This window comes from Camelus ferus, chromosome 3 (genome assembly GCF_009834535.1).
Source record: "Camelus ferus isolate YT-003-E chromosome 3, BCGSAC_Cfer_1.0, whole genome shotgun sequence".
NCBI lineage: Eukaryota > Metazoa > Chordata > Mammalia > Artiodactyla > Camelidae > Camelus > Camelus ferus.
This window is the reverse complement of record NC_045698.1, coordinates 111,347,671-111,366,117: the sequence shown is the minus strand read 5'-3', so window position 1 is coordinate 111,366,117 and position 18,447 is coordinate 111,347,671. Positions and strand designations below refer to the sequence as shown.

Below are 18,447 nucleotides of genomic sequence, written 5' to 3'. Positions count from 1 at the left end.
AGCAGTGCTGCGAGGCAGGCCCGGCGGGCATCATTTACTCTCACTGATGGGAGGCGACACTGCTGCTCAGAGGGTTTAAAAATGGTTCAAGGTGCTCTGGCTAGTGGCAGAGGAAGGAGGCAAAGCCAGCACTCTGCCAGTTCGCTGCCGTGGGAGAGAAGCGGACACCCCGAGGGAGATGGCCAGAACCCCCTTCCGCCGTGAGATGGGTCTCGATTATCCTCCTGTCACCACATCATCACCAACCTGGGGAGCCGTACTCATGTCGGGGCAGGCGGCATATCTTGGGCATGACTTCGATCAGTGTTTTCACGTACTGGAGGATGGTGCCTTGGAGCTGACAAAAGAGCACAAGAAGTGGGAAATAATCCATCACCTCTCAGGGCTGAACACTGGGCTATTAGGGTGTGCGGGCTTCTGTTGAGACCTGTGGGTAAATGCTATGGACCGAATGTGTTCCCCTCAAATTCCTGTGGTGAAACCCTAACCCCCAAGGTGATGGTATTTGGAGATGGGGACTTTGGGAAGTAACTGGGTCACAAGGGTGGCGCCGCCACCATGGGATTAATGCCCTTATATGAAGAGATGAGAGAGACGACCTCCGTCTCTGCCACGTGAGGGTGCGGTGAGAAGGCAGCTGTCTATGAGGCAGGAGGAGGGGCCGCACTTGCTGGCACCCTGATCTTGGACTTGCAGCCTCCAGAACTGAGAGCAATACACCTCTGTTGTTTAAGCTGCCCAGTCCATGGTATATTTGTTACCGCAGCCCGAGCTGCCTAAGACAGTAAGGCACTGCTCCCAGAGAGGACAAGCAGGCTATCTCCTAAAGGCGGGGGCAGCCACATTGCCCTTTATAAGGGAACACGGGCTCTCTCTGAAAGACAGAAAAGGGAGCTGTCTCATTACTCCCTTGGGCTTACAGACTTGAAAGAAGGCAGTTTCTAGGCATGGGGTCCTTCCTGGGGTTGGGGTACTTACATGATACCCAGAATAAGAGCTAAAATGAAATGAGGCCACGGAGTGGTGGAGTCTGAGACACATTATCTAATATAAGCATGAAAAATACATGGCACCCCCAACCCTCCTGTGTCCCCAGCAGACGTCTTTAATCAACTACCACATTTTCCTGTGTAACTCTAGATTTAGCTTCACAACCTATAACCACCCCTGGTTCTACACAGCTGCTACGAGAAGGCTAGAGTTAGCAGGTGAATCCTGTTTGCTGTTCCTGACACGGTTATGCATTACTTTATTTCTCTTCTGTCATCTCCAATTTCAAGAAAGTCCTGTTTCAGCCTTGCTGCAGCAGTGTCCTGGGGAATTAGATGAAGGTTCAGGTGACCTTTCTTGGGGTGGATACAGAATGGTGGCAAAGGGATACAGAATTCCGTCGGGGCCAGTGGAGTGTTGGGAGCAGCAGTCAGCAGGAAACCCCAAGGGGAAGGAGCACAGTGATCAGAGATCTCCACCCGGGGGCCTGAGGGGAGGGACGGCAGCACGTGTGTCATGGATTTATCATGCTCAAATCAGATAATGCAGCACGCGGTGGGGGAGGTGTATGAGCAGTCATGCCTAGGCCTTAAAGTCAAGATCAAGATTGCTGAGTGCAGTCAGCAAGTAAAAAGAGTGAGCTCGGGGTCAGAAAATGAGAGGCAAAGCCACAGGTCAGAGGTGGACTGAAATGTTACAGAGCGATGGGTGAGAGGAATCAAGGGACAAGGGCAGACGATTCCCTGGGTGACTCCTACGGACAGAGATGAAGAGACTGGGACTTGACTTTCCAGGCCAGGGAAAAAGTGACAGCAGGCCTCATTTGTCTCAACCCCACTGCGCCCATCCCAGGCCTCCTCACGGCCCTTCCTTACCAAGCTCTTGACGATCTTCAGCAATTCCTCCATGACCACAGCGATGCCCTGGTAACCCAGGAGCCTGCAGATGGTCTTGAAGTGAGGGGGGCCCACGAAGTTCCTGTAGGAGCTGTAGATGTGGCTGTAGGCAATGTTCAGAGGCTGGAAAGCACGGAATGTGGTGGAGTCAGTGGTGGAATACTGAGTGGACACAGTCGTGACTCCTGGAAGGCGGCGTTTCACTGATACAAGGGATGGAAACCTGAGGACACTCGTGCGCTCTCACTGAGGACCCCTGTGAGTACGTCTTGCAAGATGCTAATAGAGAGTGGTGGTCAGTGACCACAGCACGGAGCAGAGGTGAGGCAGCGGCTCCCTAACACAGGAGAAGAAAGGGCTTCCAGGCAAATGCCTTCTTGATAGAACTCATGCCACTCACAAACCAGGACTTGCACAAACTGAGCCATGGGGATGGGGTACAACAGATGATTTTCTTTCTCCAGAGGCATCTGTACTACTAGGAACTGGCTGCAAGAACTGTGTGAAAACTCAATCGCTGGTTCAGCGTTGCCTTCTCTCTTCCACATCCAGGTGCCTCCATCCATCATGGGTAGGGGAGGGGGTCGTGGGAACCAAGAGGCCCGGGAGGCAGGAGACCTCTGCTGAGGGCATGGGAAAGTCACCTAGCCTCTTTGAGCCTCAGTGTCTTCATCTATGAAATGAGGTGGCTAGATTAAATCAGTGGTTTTGTGGCTTTTCAAGTAGCCATTAAAAAAAATAAAAAAGATGCCATGGGAACAAGTACGTGAGACAGATAAAAGCAGAGCTGCTCTGACTGGGAGCTGGTTGGGAGCCCAGAGCCCTGGTCACTGAAGGGCCACCTCCGTTGTCCTCTGGACCCCATGAGACACCTTTGCTGAATTAGTGAGGTCTCTTTAAGATCTTTCTGTCTGAAAATATATGACCAAAATGTAGGGCTCTGATTTGGTCTCCCTTAGCTGGTGAGACTATAAAGTGATGACTGACGTTCTGAGATGCTGCCTCTTACGGAGCACCTCATGCCAGACTTCATGAAGCCCTTCATTTAATCCAGTGTATGTGATATATACAATTCCTGGCCCTATTTCACAGATGGGGAAACTGAGGCTAAGGGTGGTAAGTAGCTTGCTCAAGGTCACACAATTCATAGGTAACTGAGCCCTGATCTGAACCCAGGCAGGTGTGATTCCAAAGCCCGTGTTCTTAACCTCTGCCTATAATGATGAACTTTGGAGGGTGAATTCTTACATAAACATACCCATTAAAAAAAAAACAACAAACCTTCACTCCTAACCTGAGTCCTAAGTACAGTTTTCCTACCTAGAATTGTAGCAGTCCCGTACACAGATCATGCAAATATGGACGGACCACATCTCATATTCTATTAGCCGACATTCTCTATTGGTTGGCTAATGAGAAATCCTACTATATTAAATCGGAACTGTAATGATGCTTTTGGAGTTCTGCAAGAGTCTCGACTCTCTGGAGCCACCGAGGGAAGATTTAATTATTTTCAGTCTGGGTTTTGCATTAAGTATGTTTTACTATATATGGATTATTCACAACTTTCCAAAACAGCATCACAATTACACTGCCCTCTAACAATGAGGATATGTGAAGAACACAATTAGAGGTCCCACTAATAACAAGGATGCGTGAGGAATGAGGACACCCACTCCCCCTGCAGGTGAATAATGGTTCTCCCGGTAAGATAATGCCTATTTATGGGGAGGCTAGGGGTGTGGGATAGAGCAGCGCTCTGCACTCAACGCTGGTGTGCTGTCACCGTAAAACTCTGCCTGAGCCTGGGGGGGGGGGCATCTTTCAGGTAGTTACTAAAGATTTCTAAATGGTGTGGGGGAGGAATGGTTTATGCAGGGACGGAAAACAGAACCGATGAGACGCATGCTGTTCGCTGGCGTTGACCGTCAGCAAATCCCGGAGGATGTGAACTGCTGAGTCTGACTGAGTCAGCCGTGGGCCAGGCCATATGATTTCCTGCGTGTGGCGCAAACCCTCTTAGTGCTTCTGTGACAGGCCGCCCTGTCGAGAAGGGCTGGGAGCAGGGAGAGGTGAGTGAGGCACTAGGGCACAGATGCCAGGGGGCGCTCCCTCTCCCAAGTGCACCCGAGTTCTGGCCCTGTAATCAAAGTCCCGCTCTGGGGTCTGTTTCCTCTCCAGGGATGAGGGGTATAAAATATCAACAAACCATGGCTTACCTCTGGTATGGGAAGGAGAGTGACTAGAAAGGGGCATGGGAAAACCTTTGAGATGATGGAAATGCCCTATATGTTGACTGGATTCTTCTCTACACATGCGTACGTTTGTCAAAACTCATGAAAGCATATGTACACTTACGGCCTGTACATGCTATGGACTGAATGGTTGTGTCCCTCCAAAATCCATATGTTGAAATCCTAAGCCCCATTGTGATGGTATTAGGAGGTGCGACCCTCGGGAGGTAACTAAGTCATGAGGGTGGGGTCCTCGTCAGTGGAATGAGTGCCCTTGCAGGAAGACACACAAGATCCCTCTCTCTCTTCCCCATCACGTGGGATGCAGTGGGAACAAGGCTGTCTGCAAACCAAGAAGTGGGCTCTCATCAGTCACTGGATCTGCTGGCACCTTGATCCTGGACTTTCCAGCCCCTAGAACTGTGAGAAATCAAGGCTATTTAAGCCACTCAGTCTGCGGCATTCTTCTCACAGCAGCCTGAAGCTAAGACAGTATCTTTTATCGCTTACGATTATACCTCAACACAAAAATAAATTAAAAAGCCCACTGGGCTGTGTCATAGCCTAATTTGACCCAACATTTGTTTTCAAAGATTCAAAAACGAAAACAAGAATTGAGTTCCTTCCCAAAGAGGGCTGCCGCTCGAGGCCGCACAGGCGGGAGGGCATGATGACTGGGCTCTGTCCCCGGCCCTGAGGGGCACCTCACGGACTCATCCCCCAGGCAAGCAACCTCCCCACTCCTCACCCACCCCAGGCACTCAGGGCCTCTCCTCTGAACCCAGCAAAGCTCTGAGCATCTTCAGTCTTTTTTCAAATATCCTATGAAAGGAATTTTCGAGCAACAGGGAGGTTTCAAATGGATATCCCTGGAGGGGACAAAAAGCCACCAGCGAGGTTTTCTTCCCTCTGTGATTCTCTGATTTCATTTCTGGCTTTGTCTGCGCCCAGAGGTTTTTTTCTTTCTTTTTTACTGGGGTGGGCACACCTAAGTTCAAATTCCAGTTCCATAAATTTATTAGCTAGCTAATCTTGAGCAAATTACTTAAACTCAGTTAGCGTTGGCTTTCCCTAATTCAAGGTAATAATACCGCTCCAGCAGGGTTGTTGGAGGTTCAAATGAGATAACATACGTAAAGCACTTAGCATGGTGCCTGGCACACTGGACGTACTCACTGAAATAATAAATAATAAAGAACTCATATTAACTTTGTTTTGGTAATTGGGAAGGTAAAGAATAAGTAACTACAGCTTCCCAGTCAAACTTCCTCCAGCAGCTTTGGCTGTAGTCATGAGTCTTTGAATGGGGGGGGGGGGACAAACACCTGTGGGGTGCTATGTTATATAACACAGTGTATGTCCTACGTGGGGATGTGACAGAGGGCACACCTGAGATCGGCTGATGGAACACATCAAAAAATGCAGATGGTGCTCAATATTTAGAAGATTATAAAAATGGGAGCTGTCCAACAGTGGACTGCGCTGGGGAGAGACTGAGAAACACGACACAAGTTGTTGGAAGGCTGCGCTATCTGGGGCAGAGGGCTGGGATAGATGTGTTATGAACTCCCCTCCAAGATACAATTTCCAGGACAGTCCTCCAGACGGGCACCCTTCCTAGCAGTCTTCCTTCTTAACCCTCACTCCCGCCCAGGGAGCTTCTAATACAAGTTTCCCTTAGCATTTCCTGGCAAGCACAAATAAAAATATATCTGGGTAGATGGAAACTGTTTAGCAGCCCCCCTCCCCTGCCTCCCTAGTGCTAGGCAGTGAGGAGCAGTTTTGGAATTGTTTCCCACACACAAGGGCTTTAAAATACCCCCCCTACTCAATGCACACTGGAGGCCTCTTGTTAGCATTCCTACACCAGTCTTGGAGTCTGGTTTACACCAGACAGACATTCAGGCCTCAGCTGACGGCCCAAGCTCAGGAAGGGCCGGCATGGAAACAGCAGAATTCAAATCCTCCTAAGTGCGCAAGCGCCCCTCGCTACCCCCCCCCCACCCCGCCCCAGAACACAGCCATGCAGGAGGAGTGGCACACACATGCTGGCAGGGACATGCACGCACACCCCCGCAGGGCACCCGTCTGACCTGCTGGCTCAGTAGGAGGCTGGGCCCTATTGAGAAAATGTGGGAATATGGGAGCCGGGGTATTTTCTGAGGTTTGGCAAAGAAAAACAGGAATGCGACATGACTTGAGACACTGGAAGCTTGCTACAGATCTCCCACACTGAACCAGTCCTGCTAACTGACTCTGGTTACGATCAACGCCTGCCCTTAGGAACTAATTATGTACCCTGTTTGGGACGCCTCACTTAAAATCAAGCTTGGTGAAACCCATCCTGCACAAAATAGATACCTTTATGAGATCTCAAGAAATGATTCTCATTCAGAAATCTGGAGCCATATTATTAATTTGTGACATAGATACAGATACACCTTTTTTTTTTTTTTTTTTTAAAAAGGTAAAACAGTGTTTTAAGTGGAGAAAAGAAAGTTGAACTTGATCTTTCAGATCCTGGGCACTATAATATTAACTGTAAATTGACTTTTTTAAAAAATTGTGGTTAAAATACACATTCACCCATAGATGCTACCATTGTAACCATTTTAAAGTGTTGTAAATGGACTTTTAGTCATAAGGCCTCCATCTCACAGACGGTAAACAAGACCAGCCACTCCAAACACAGAGGTCTGTTTATTTGGCAGGCTGAATTTGCAAGCAATTTGCATCTCTCCTTTCTGGAATCACCATTGCTGGTTTCAGAGATCCCAAGAGGAATTAAAACTGTTTCTAATTTTCTGTTTTACTGACAATTTCTCTAACGTTCCTCGAGCAACTGGAATACCATCGGCCCACCAACACAAACACAGCTCTCTAATTCGAAGAGGGAGAGAACTGGGGCTCCAACTCTAAAACCACTGCAGGTTAACGAAGACGCGGGTACACGAATAAAACAGCAACATCGTCCTTGTCGGGAAGGCCACAGAGCAAGGTGGTGTAAAGAACTGATAAACCCTGGGTTACGGGTTCAACCCGCTGCTACGTTGTGGGTAAAACTGATGACGCGCTACCTGTCCCCTCCTGATGTCTGGTGAGCTCTAGGGCGGGGTCTCCAACCTCAGGGTTCCTTCTTGGGCTTCTCAGCTCAGAGGCTGAAAGATCCAGGGGAGCTGCAGTAGAGACCTCAAGAAATGATGTGCCCCACTTTGTTGTCTCATGAGTAAAGTCCTTCGGAGAAGGCAAGAGGGAGAGCAGGGACCCAGCCCTCCTGTTCAGAGAGACCCTATCAACACTGCAGTACCTAGAGATGCTAGAATTTTTGTCACTTTTTAAATAATCTGCACCCATCTGATGACACAAGTGTATCACACTTCTCTGTTGATGAATGTTTCCCATAACAATTCCTTCGTAATTGCTTAGCTGTATTTGTTTCCTTGTCACTGTCACAAATGACCACAAACCTGGTGGCTTAAAACAACAGAAATTTACTCTCCTGGTTCTGGAGACCATCATCCACAATCAGTATCACTGGGCTGAAATCAGGGTCAGCGTGGCCACACTCCCTCCAGAGGCTCCAGGCAAGAATCTGTCCCTTGCCTCTTCCAGCTCGAGTGGCTGCCAGCATTCCCTGGGCTGTGGCTGCGTCTCTGCACCGTCACGTCCTCCTGCTGAGATCTGGCCTCACCTGTGTCCGTGTAGCCCTCCGCTGCCTCCCTCTTATAAGGACACCTGTGATGGCATTGGGGACCCAACCTGATAAACCAGGACAATCTGCCCATCTCAGGATCCTTCACTTACTCGCATCTGCAAAGCCCTTTTTCCGAACAAAGTCACATTTCCAGGTTCCAGGATTAGGGCCTGCTACCTCTAGGGGCCAGAAACTGCCTCCTCCAGCAGGTGAGGCAGGTACAATCACTCCCATTTACCGCGGGAGAAATCTAAAGCCCAGATGAGGTGAGGTGAAGGGACTCGCCCTTAGTGAAATATACCGACATTCTGCCATAGCTACCAAATGCCAAATTAGCAAAATTCTTCTGGACTGGGGGATAAATAACACTGTGGAGCCTTGGAGTGTGCCACACAGATACAAGAGGGAGGGTGGTGGTGGCAGGAAGTCAGGTGGTGCCCAAGGCAGAGCCCCTGGTCAGGCCACTTGTGAGCCCGGCTGAGAGGTGCCCATCTGGCTGCAGCAAAGCACTGGGTCCTGGGCCCCAAGGACTGGGACTTAATGGGAGAGGCACCGTGAGAGACATGACGAATTTCCCCTGAGGTCAAACAAGGCTCACGCAGGGGCATCATCTAGCTACTGGCAACCCCTCCAAACCAAAGATCACACCAACAATCTCTAAAGGCCAAAACGTCATTGGGAAGTGACTGGTGTAACTTCAGGGATGATTTGTGCCACAATCTGTATCACTTAGACGGCAGTTTTATGGTAGACTGTCTGTAACTTACCTACAGAATCATACTTTTAAAATTTTGACTCATGTACTAATTTTGGTTACTGAAGCAGCTACAAAAGTTGGCATTTAGTATCACCCCTAACCCCGAGTGACAGAGCTCCTGGGCAGGAGTTCTTGGCCTCCAGACTCCGGAAGAGGAAACATTTATTCGCTGACCGGTTTCCTCCAAATGTATTTGACGTTCCCTCCGGTCCTGTCGGTGATCATCGGGTGGCTGGCTGTCCCCTCTGAGGTCTTTCAGTTTCTTGCCTGTTCCCATCACTTCGGAATCGACCAAACTGCATATTCCTGTCTCTACCCCTCAGCAGAAGTTAAGCAGGAGGCAAAGAGCTACTGGTGACCGCCGTTTGGTGAAGAACCAGCAGAGCAGAGTGCATCGAGGAAGCCAGCTGGGCGCCTGGACTCCAGGCCCCCAGGCCTCAGCGCAGGGCGCCGCTCTGCCACAGCCTCGCTTTGTGATTTGGGTCAAGCCAGTTAATCCCTCGGGGCCTCTGTGTCTCCCTTGGTACACGGTGATAAGAGGGCCTACGCCAGAGTTCCCCGTGGGTGAAACGCGAAAACACACGTAAAAGGCACCAAAATGCTCTCATTGGTATTTCTGAGTTGTATGAGCTTGAATGCTGCCTTTGAACTTTTTGATATTCTTTATGTACAAAGAGCATGTATGTTTTAAAAAATAAAGTGATTTGAAGGGGGAAAAAGGAAAGGAAGCGTTGTGCAGTGTGCAGTCCTTGTCCATCACAGCCTCTGGATGAAGCTACAACCAACTCAGAAAATGGCTCTGAGGAAACGGCCCACCAACCTTTTCTTCTTAATAATGACAGCTGCTGTCTCTAAGCCCGGCTCTGCAGCGGTGGGCTCATCTCACTGCTACAAGGACGCCAGCGGGCGGGTATTACTCACAGCTGCCTTTTCTAGGAGTTAACCAAGGCCTAGGAAGGTGAGAAAATTTGTCCAAGGCCCTGGAGGCGGGATTTGAACCCAGACTGGGGACTTTGGGGCCTGGGTGCCAATCAGCTTTGGGACCGAGGTATGCCCTCACACTGTCCCTTCACTGCCACCTTGAGGGAGGGTGTGGGGACCCCTAGTCTTGGCTGGTTTCCTGTGGCAGGGATTTATTTCCCGTGTAAACCATCCAGAGGCCGCCTCTGGATGCTCTGAGGTCCTCACAATTTGGATGCCCTGCAGGGTCCTCCCCGAAGGTGGAGAGGGTGAGCTTGGCTTGGATGTGATGTCCTCGGGCAAGTGTCCCCAGAGGTTCCATCCCAGCCACAGAGCTGCACGGGCTCCTCTGGGTGCTGCTGGTGAATGGTGATGGCCCTGGACTAGAGTCAGGGAGCCGGATTCCTCTCCTGGCTCTGCCACCCATCAGTCACCCGGCCTGAAGAAAGCTGTCCCTTCTCTTGGGATCTGTGAAGCAAGAGGAATTCACACTCTCCCAGTGTCTCAACTTCTCACTTAAAAAGTTCAATGTTAAAAGCAGCATCCAGGAACATTAAAAATAAATTTCTGTTCTTGGTGGCAAAGGCTTGAGTTCCATCTCATCACTCCACAGGCCCCCTAACGCTGATATTTTTATTCCCCTCAAAATAACTTTTGCAAAAGGCATCTGCAAACGACCACACTGGCCTCTCTGTGGAGAGGACACTTTTATGCTCGGCAGGGAGTTACCATTAGCACGCAAGACAGCAGGTTTTAGACGGACCCCTAGGAAGACAGAAGGCCACCAGAAGCACAGAGCAAGTGTCTAACTGGGGGACAGCAGGCACCCCGAGACTCCACGCCTCACAGAGACCCTTGGCCTGGGGAGGCTCTGTGACCCACCAGCAGCTCTTTATAACTTTTTGATTATCACTGATGTAAATCAAAAGGAAACCTTCATGGGTTCACTTGGATACTTTGGCCAAGAACCAAGAAGAAAAAAGATGATTTTTTAAAACACCTAATTTGTGTTTTATTATTGTGTTATAGAAACCGGGTCTAAATCCACCTGAGCGAGGGCTGCTGTAACAAATCACCACAAGCTTAGTGGCGTAAGAGGACAGAACTGCATTCCCTATTTCAGACGTGCTCTGTGATGTCCCCTCAACAGAATGGTGGTAACACATTCTTTCAAGGTTGAGGGGAACAGGAAGGGCTGGATTCTCAAGAGTCAGACATCCCTTTGTTGAAAGTGCAAAAGGGTGAGGAAGAAAGTCAGGACTCAGGAAGGAAAAGGAACTTTGGGGATCATCCAATCCCCGAAGAGTAAAGCTTCCGTTTCTTTCAACTCCAGTTGGCTGACAGGGAGGCGGCGTCTTGGGATGCTGTGTCAAGAAGGATTTCTGGGGCTGAGTTTCTGAGTCCAACTGGAAGGAGTGCTGTATCATTTTCCTAGGGTTGCCAGAACAAACTACACAAACATGCTGGCTTCAAACACTAGAAATCCAATCTCTCACAGTTCTGGAAGCCAGAAGCCTGAAACCGAGGTGCCAGCAGGGCTACGCTCCCTCCGAAGGCCACAAGGGCGGATCCTTGCATGTCCCAGCTCCTGCTGGCTCCTGGCAGTCCTTGGCTTACAGCAGCACCACTCCAACCTCCGCCTCTGTCCTTGCATGGCTTCTACCCTCTGTATCTCGTCTTGGTGTATAAATCTCCTCCTGCTTCCTCTTATTAAGACACTGAATTCAGGGCTCCCCCTCAATCCAGGATGACATCATTTCGAGATCCTGAACTAATTAAATCCACAAAGATCTGACTTCAAATGATGGTTGCATTCTGAGGTTCTGGGTGGGCTGAGGGAGGGACACTCAAACCAAATGAGTACAACTGTCACGACTGTTTAGCCAGCCTCACGTGGGTTCTGGACGGGGCAGGGCTAGTACTCAAGTCTTCCATCTGCCATCCTGATCTAGCCAAAACCATTAGCTTTACAGTGGATGGAACTGAGGCCCAGAGAATAAAAGCGCCTTCACCAGCGTCATACAACCAGGTAAAGCCTCAGGAGAAAAGAATGAAGAAAGAAGAGGAGACAGAGGCGGGGTAGGAAGAGGGGCGGTGGGGTGGGAGGGGATGAGGATGCAATGACTGTTCTACCTGTGAGAGAACAGAGAAGGGCACCTTTGCATTTGAAACCACTGTCCAAAGATGGTCTAGATAGGGCAAAAATGATAACTAGTCTATTAGTGAGGCAGGTTAGGAGACTTTGAAGAATTAGTACCGTTCTGAGAATCAACGTGCAGTGGATTGTTTGCCTTTTTTTGGCCAAAGGAGTGAGAGCTCCTCTCACTGGGCAAAAGCTCTTCCAGGCTGGTCCCTGAAACACCGTGCGTACAGATGCCTGCTGGTTGCCATGGTGAATGATGCTGATCTGAAGAAATGAATAACGTGAGCGCTGGGGGCGACAGTGGGATTACTCAGACAGTGGTGAGAGAGACACCAAGGAGAGCCCAGAGCAGAGGAGGGCAGAAGGCACCATTCCTTCAGCTGTGGTCCACTCTGCCTCTGAGGGCTGCGTTCTAACCGGATCCACTGCGAGCATCAGGTAAGGGACATAAATGGCTCTTCTTGGAAATGGAAATGGCTTTTCCTTTCACACTCTGCTTGGAGGAGGGCCAAGCAATATGGATAGCTAAAAATGGGGGGCTGGGTGGGGGAGGAGAAGTGGATTTAGGAACGGAAGCAGAGGAAGAAAAATAAATAAGGGAAACATTTGGTCCTAAAAGCTGCAGACGCTGCATCTTGACAGAAAGCTCTTCAAAATGTCTGCTGTGGAAAACTCAGTCTGCAAAGACAGCCGGCAAAGATGTGAGGCAAACAGAAGAGATTCATGACAAGAAACGGGATTCCTGATCACTCCTGTTGGAAGGGTTTACGAGGGCTGTTGCCTCTGTATCTTAAGTAATGAACTGAATGCTTTTCATTGCAGTTGGATGCATATTTACAGGGATGTGTAGGGTGCTGGGGTGGGATGGACAGGTGCCTACAAGAAGGAGACCGATGGAGAAAGCCCAAATATTCACTCCCCTCTGCAGTGACCCTCCCTGGAGGGATCTGAACACACTTAACCTCATCCCTTTGGTCCCCTATTTTTCTGGGAAAAAATTTCCAGGCTAACGGAAAGGAATGCTTCCCCTTCCTGAGCATTTTAGTTCACTGTCATCCTAAGAGAAGAAAAACAAGGACTGAAAAACCACTCAGTGCTGTGCACCTTCCTGAAGCTCACCTCCTTGGGGAACATGGGTACCAAGGTCAGAGGGAGGAGAGGGGAGAGAAAGCAGCTCGTAACAGAAGTCAGTTTGGCTTAATATACAATTCAGGTTCAAATCAGATCAACTGTTCTTTTACTATGTCACTGCAATCCAAAATGAAACCTTCTGTGTTTCACGCGAGAGAAGAGGGGCAGAGAACAGAGCTGGGGGAGGGCTATATGTGAACACACAAAGGTTGAGTATGTCTGGCCCTGAATTTCAGATCAGGGGAAATTCAGAGGAGAGGAACCATCTCTCTCAAACAGATAGAATTAGAGAGAAACTATAAAGCTTGAAGATGGCGCCCTCCTATCAAAGGGAGAGGGCTCATGTGATTTGTCGGGAAAAACAGCAACCCGGTCTGAGTGCCGGCACCTCGTTTTGCAATAACGCTCTGTTACTGAACACAGCAGCCTTGCATGTGGCCATCCAGTGGTTCCGTGGCTTTGGGTCTTGTACTTGTTAGCTGACTGCTCCTCTCAGATTGCTCCTCTGTAAAATGGGAATCTAGCTCTGAGGCTGTGATGAACGAAGCCTATTTATTATTGTACGTGAGCTTCCAGCGCGACCTGTGACAGCAACAGCTCGCTAACTGCTGGCGGTTATTACCGTGGAGAACGTTCACAGTGCCAGCGGTATCAGGCAGAAGCAGTTATGCTGGTGTTCGGAGCTGATTAGCTGGACCTATGAAATTACCGTCCTAGGTAATTTCAGCTTTGAAAGAACAAACAGATGGACAAAACAGGAGCAGAGGCTTTGGGGAGAAATCAGCTGACACTGAGTGACACAAATCTCCTCTAACCATGGGCGACAGAACAGGCAGGCTAAAAACAGTGGCCGGAATGTTCTAGATAAATGAGCTCACAGCACCTGGGGCAGAAACGGGGTCCAGAGGGAAATTCGAGGTGAAATAATTGGCTGACTTGGAAGTCACATACCCTTGGGGACTATCGTTGAGACTCTGAGGTTCTGCTGATTTCTCCTTTCATTGCCTTTTTTTCCCCTTCTTCTTTTTTTTTTTTTTTTAATGTTTGGGGGCAATGTTGTATTTAAAGATTCTTTAAAGGCTGGGGGATGCAGGCGCATCTTTTTTTTTTTAGGCCTGAAGGCCCCCCGGCTTTGGCATGAGACAGTCCTGACTTGAACTATGGTTCTGCCATTTCTGAGCTGTTCCTCGGTGGAGTATCGCCACCTCTCAGCCTCCATTTCTCCGTCTGCAAAATGGGGGTGATATTAGTCCACATCTCGAATGCTCAATGAATGGTGGCTATGAGTATCATAAACACATCCTTATGCTGGGGGGTGTCACTCTTCCCTTTGATTCTGGTTTCAGAATCGAGATGAACATCGAGGTTGGGAACGTTTCTTATACGGGAGCCATCATTTCCTGGTCGTCCTCGGAGCCCTGCCTGGAGGACTATTACCATATTATGTACAGGCCCAATTGGAACAGCATCTTCTCTGGCTATCTTCGCTACAGCTTCCACCACGAGGAGAAGGTGCCTCGAACGATCAGCTCCGTGGTGCTGGAACACCTCACCCCTTCCACTCTCTACTTCCTGTGCATCAGCTGCAAGAAGATTCTCTTCCCTTACAGGCACTACTGCACCATGTTCCACACCCTGGATAAGAGTCCGCTGGCTGCTGGAAGCTCCCTGGTGGACCCCCAAATCTCCCTTTGGGTGCTGATGGCCATCCTGCTGGCCTGCTTCACGGCCGTCTTAGCCTTCATCTGCCTCCAGTTCTGGTGCATCCGCTGCCATGAGCCTCGATGGTCTTACAGAGCCGGCCACATGGAGGAAGCCAACGGGCTGGTGAGATGGCCAGAGGAGGCCCCCGCTCTGGGTCAGGGGGAGGAAGACCTGCAGGGGCTCCCCCTGGTGGAACTGCCGCGCAAGAACTCCGGAGCCGAGGCAGAACCCGAAGCCGCAGCCGCCGACGACGCCGCCGCCGCAGCCCCCGAAGCCGACCAGGATGCCCCTGACCTGGATGCCTTGCAAAGGGAGGAGGGTGACCATCCTGTGGTAGTGCCTCATTTCGGGGAGTGAGAGGTCGGGAGGAGGCAGCCCGCGTTACGTAGCTTAAAGCCCTCCAGGCAGTAGGTCTTCTGTAAAAAAAAGCACCCGTAGACTCCCCATGTGTCTCCCCTCAAACGTCAGTGCCCTTGCGGTCATCTGGTTGGACAAATGCCCTTTGACAGAGCTTCTCAAGCACACACCGCCCGGGTGTGCCAAGGGAGGAACATGGTATCTTTGAGGAGTGCCCATTTCGGGGGAGGGGGCTCAGTGAGGAATTAAAGGCATTATTTTAACATTAAAACAACCATAAACACATTATGGCGTAGAAAGTAGAAGTTGCATGACTGAAAGAAAAGCCAACACTTCAGGGGAATTTCTGAGTTGAAGATGGGCCCTAGCTGAGAAAAATACCTGGTCTCCTCTGTTGTTGGTGGGGGGGGGGGGGGTTATTTTGGAAGGATGTGAGAAGCCTTGCTCCAGAGTGTTTTCCAACTTTTAGCCAATCCCACATCACCTTGTACCCCATCTCCACTTTTTTTTTAATCTCATAGACTACCTTTACCATCATTAAGAACACATTTGCTTTAAATTAACTCACTTTTTAAACTTATATTAATAGCCATATGTTACTCCCCAAACGAAAAACCAACATCCTCCTGCTATCAATAGAAGGGAAGAGACATAATAAATAGAATAAAGACAAAATAATATTAAATTTGACTTAGATACTATCACCTACTAAAGGCGCTGAGCTTAGAGACTGCTCTCTTATCTTGGATAAAAAAGGGAGATGAGCAGTCGTTGGAGAGGTATTAAAGATATGTGCACTGATATTAAGACTTTCTCATTGATATAATCAGCAAGGTTTGAAAGAGAATTGAAAAGGGAGTCACTCTGTGAGCCCCTGTTAATGAACGCCACGCCTGTGAACTATCTAAAATGCTGTCTGTAAGGGTCCCCTGATTTGAGAGAGTTGCTTTGACTGGACTGGCTGCTCTGAAGAAGACACCTGCACTCTCGCAGCATCATTGGAAGACTTCCTAAGGCCCACCCTCAGGCCCGAGGGGTGGGCACTCACCTTGGGTCCTCACACTTCCCATCGAGGGCTCCCTGCCCTGGAGGAGCACCTCTTCTGACAGTGTGCTATTTAGCCAGTCATTCTCTCTTCTAAGTCCATCTGTGCTTTGTGAAAATGGGGTCAAGGTGGCCATCTTTCGTCCATCACACACAGAAAACCATTTTGGCTTTTTTGCTGCTGTGGTTGAGATACTGCACCCTTTCAGCGTCCTTCTCCCACGCAAACCCGCAAGGTAGGAAACAAATCTATATGTGTCAGAGTGTTGGGAGACTCTGTGAACCGTGCTCCCCTGTGCCCACCATGGGTGTGGAACTGGAGCCCGAGGAGGGCGGAGATGAGTCTGATTCAACCTCTGCTATATCCCCAGCATGGACAGTCTGCCCAGCGTCTGGCTGCACTGGGGGCTTAAGGAATGTCTGCTTAACAAATGGCAAAGGACAGAAGGTCTAGAAAGGTACCACGTGGAGGCTTAGTTAGTGTCAGGACCTGCACTGGGAACGAGGCAGCAAAGAGACAGGAGAAGACCTGTCTCTCAGCTCTCGCTCTGGCCATCGGCAACTTCCTTCAAAGCCCCACCTTCCCAACTGCTTCCTGCCTGCAAATCCCCCATAGTTACAGAGCACAAAATCCCAGAACCACAGGACAATACCACAGTGAACTGACTGAGAACAGGAGGAGACGGGACGCCAAGACAAGAAGCCCCACATGCCTACTTCCCCGCTCGCCTCCGTGAAGTCCTCCCCAAACGCTCCTGCCCGGAATCCAGCCCCGCCAGGTCTGCGCTCACCCCCGCCCTTGCTGGTTGTGAACAAATAAAGATGAATATATTCTCAGTTGTTTCCACCTGGATCTCACTGCTGCCTCTTTATCTCACACGTCTTGCTTTCCTGATTTGGGGAACACTTTTCTATTTGCTTTAGCTCATTAACCCTCTTCTAAGTAAAACACAGGCGAGGCCACTCACCTTGGACCCGTAGAGGTAATAAGGCTGGACGTTGGCCGGTTTATCTCTTTGCGGTTCTTGGGTGAAAGGAATGGCAGTTCGGACAAAACTAGTAGAAGAAAAGAGATGGGGCGGGGGTTAACTGGGTCCTAATATTATTCTTCAAGGCACACGATATAGCAGGAGGCCTTCCTGACCAGGTGCAGCCACCCTGCTTCTTAGGCAGTTGCCTATACACGTACTAAGCTCTTCAGACAGACTCCCCTTTGATGCCTGTCTCTTTGCCACGGATGGAAACACTGAAGCCCAGGCTCACGGATTCGACTCTGGGCTTGTTACTCAGGACAGAGGTCAAGAAAGTTGAGAACTGGCTGAGCCTGAAAACAGCCTTCTCCGGGGCTCCGACCCTCCAGCCTCACTTTGGTTTCCTCAAGAGCAAGGTTCTGCAAACTCTTTCTGTAGAGACCCAGATAGCAAACATGTGCAGCTTTGCAAGCCAGATGGTCCCTGTCACAAGTACTCAACTCTGTCGCAGCATGAAAACACCCATAAACAACCGGAAACAAGCATGCACGGAGGGCAGCGTTCCCATAAAGCTTTATGAATTTCAAATAATTTCCACTTGTCATCAAATTATAATTCTTCACATTTTCCCCCCAACTATTTAAAAATATCAATTCCATTCTCAGCTCATGAGCTGATCAAAAACAGTTGGCGACTAGATGTGGCTTGTGGGTCGAAGTTTGCAGATCTCTGCCCAAGAGGATTAAAAGTCCCAAATTGTTACAGAAATGGAAGTCCGTCTTGCTAAATGTGTGAATTCCTCCCAGGCCCTTCCAGGCATTCAGCACATACTTAATTAATGCTGGCTGGCCGTGAGCCAGGCCCGGGAGATACTGAGAGGGCCTAGTCTGGAGCAGGCAGCTGTCTGCTCCCGCCCCCCTCTCCTCCCGCCCAAAGTGGCTTTGCACAGAGACTCCCTCACCGGTTGGTGGACCCATTGTAGCAGTAATTGGGGAGGAAGTCGAAGTTCAGCTCCCAGAAGACGTGCAGGGTGATGCGGCCGTAGGGGGCAGACACGTTGTGATTGGCCTCCCGGAACATGGCGTCGAAGCTGTCCAGGGTCATGTGCTTACATAGCAGCCGGTGAGTGAGCCGGTTGATCTCCAGCAGCCACTCCAGCTCCTGTAGAGAGAGAGGGCCCGTGGAGGCTGAGGATTTACACATACACCTTGCACGTGGGCACTGCTATCTGACAGGTTCCTTTCACACAAGGGAGAGCCCCTCAGACAACCTCCTAGGTGCCAACGGAGAGCCTAGGACCCTTGCAGCAGTATGGAACCCATTCCCTCTTCTGAGCAGTGAGGGAAGTGCTGGACCAGGTCGAGGGAGGCTGCATGCCCGTCCCCAGAAAGGGGACCCCAGACCACGTGCAAATCCCATCTGCACCTCCTTGGTTTCCAGTTTCCATATTGCTAACTCTCATGCCTCAGAGTTGCAAGTAAAGTAAATGGAAGCTGAGACTGGCCATCCATGATCCGGGGCTCCGTCTCCATCCTGCAGAAAGCAATCATTAGAGCTACCACCTAC

At 49.9% G+C, this 18,447-nt stretch overlaps 2 protein-coding genes across 3 annotated transcripts in view; one reads left to right on the top strand and one right to left on the bottom strand.

Moving 5' to 3' along the window:
* Positions 1-18,447, bottom strand: part of CYFIP2 (cytoplasmic FMR1 interacting protein 2) — a 108,275-nt gene that overhangs the window by 31,906 nt on the left and 57,922 nt on the right. For both annotated transcript variants that reach the window (XM_032477191.1, XM_032477192.1), the window contains exons 22-25: positions 17,843-18,042; positions 16,879-16,966; positions 1,866-2,009; positions 247-337 (exon numbers count right to left, since the gene is read on the bottom strand). In XM_032477191.1, coding sequence (XP_032333082.1) covers positions 247-337; positions 1,866-2,009; positions 16,879-16,966; positions 17,843-18,042 — 523 coding nt within the window. The remainder of the gene's footprint in view (positions 1-246; positions 338-1,865; positions 2,010-16,878; positions 16,967-17,842; positions 18,043-18,447) is intronic.
* FNDC9 (fibronectin type III domain containing 9) lies at positions 12,032-15,200 on the top strand. The gene is made up of 2 exons (XM_006176492.3): positions 12,032-12,112; positions 14,152-15,200. Exon 2 carries the CDS (start codon positions 14,159-14,161, stop codon positions 14,864-14,866), a length of 708 nt encoding a protein of 235 aa, XP_006176554.1. The 5' UTR covers positions 12,032-12,112; positions 14,152-14,158; the 3' UTR covers positions 14,867-15,200.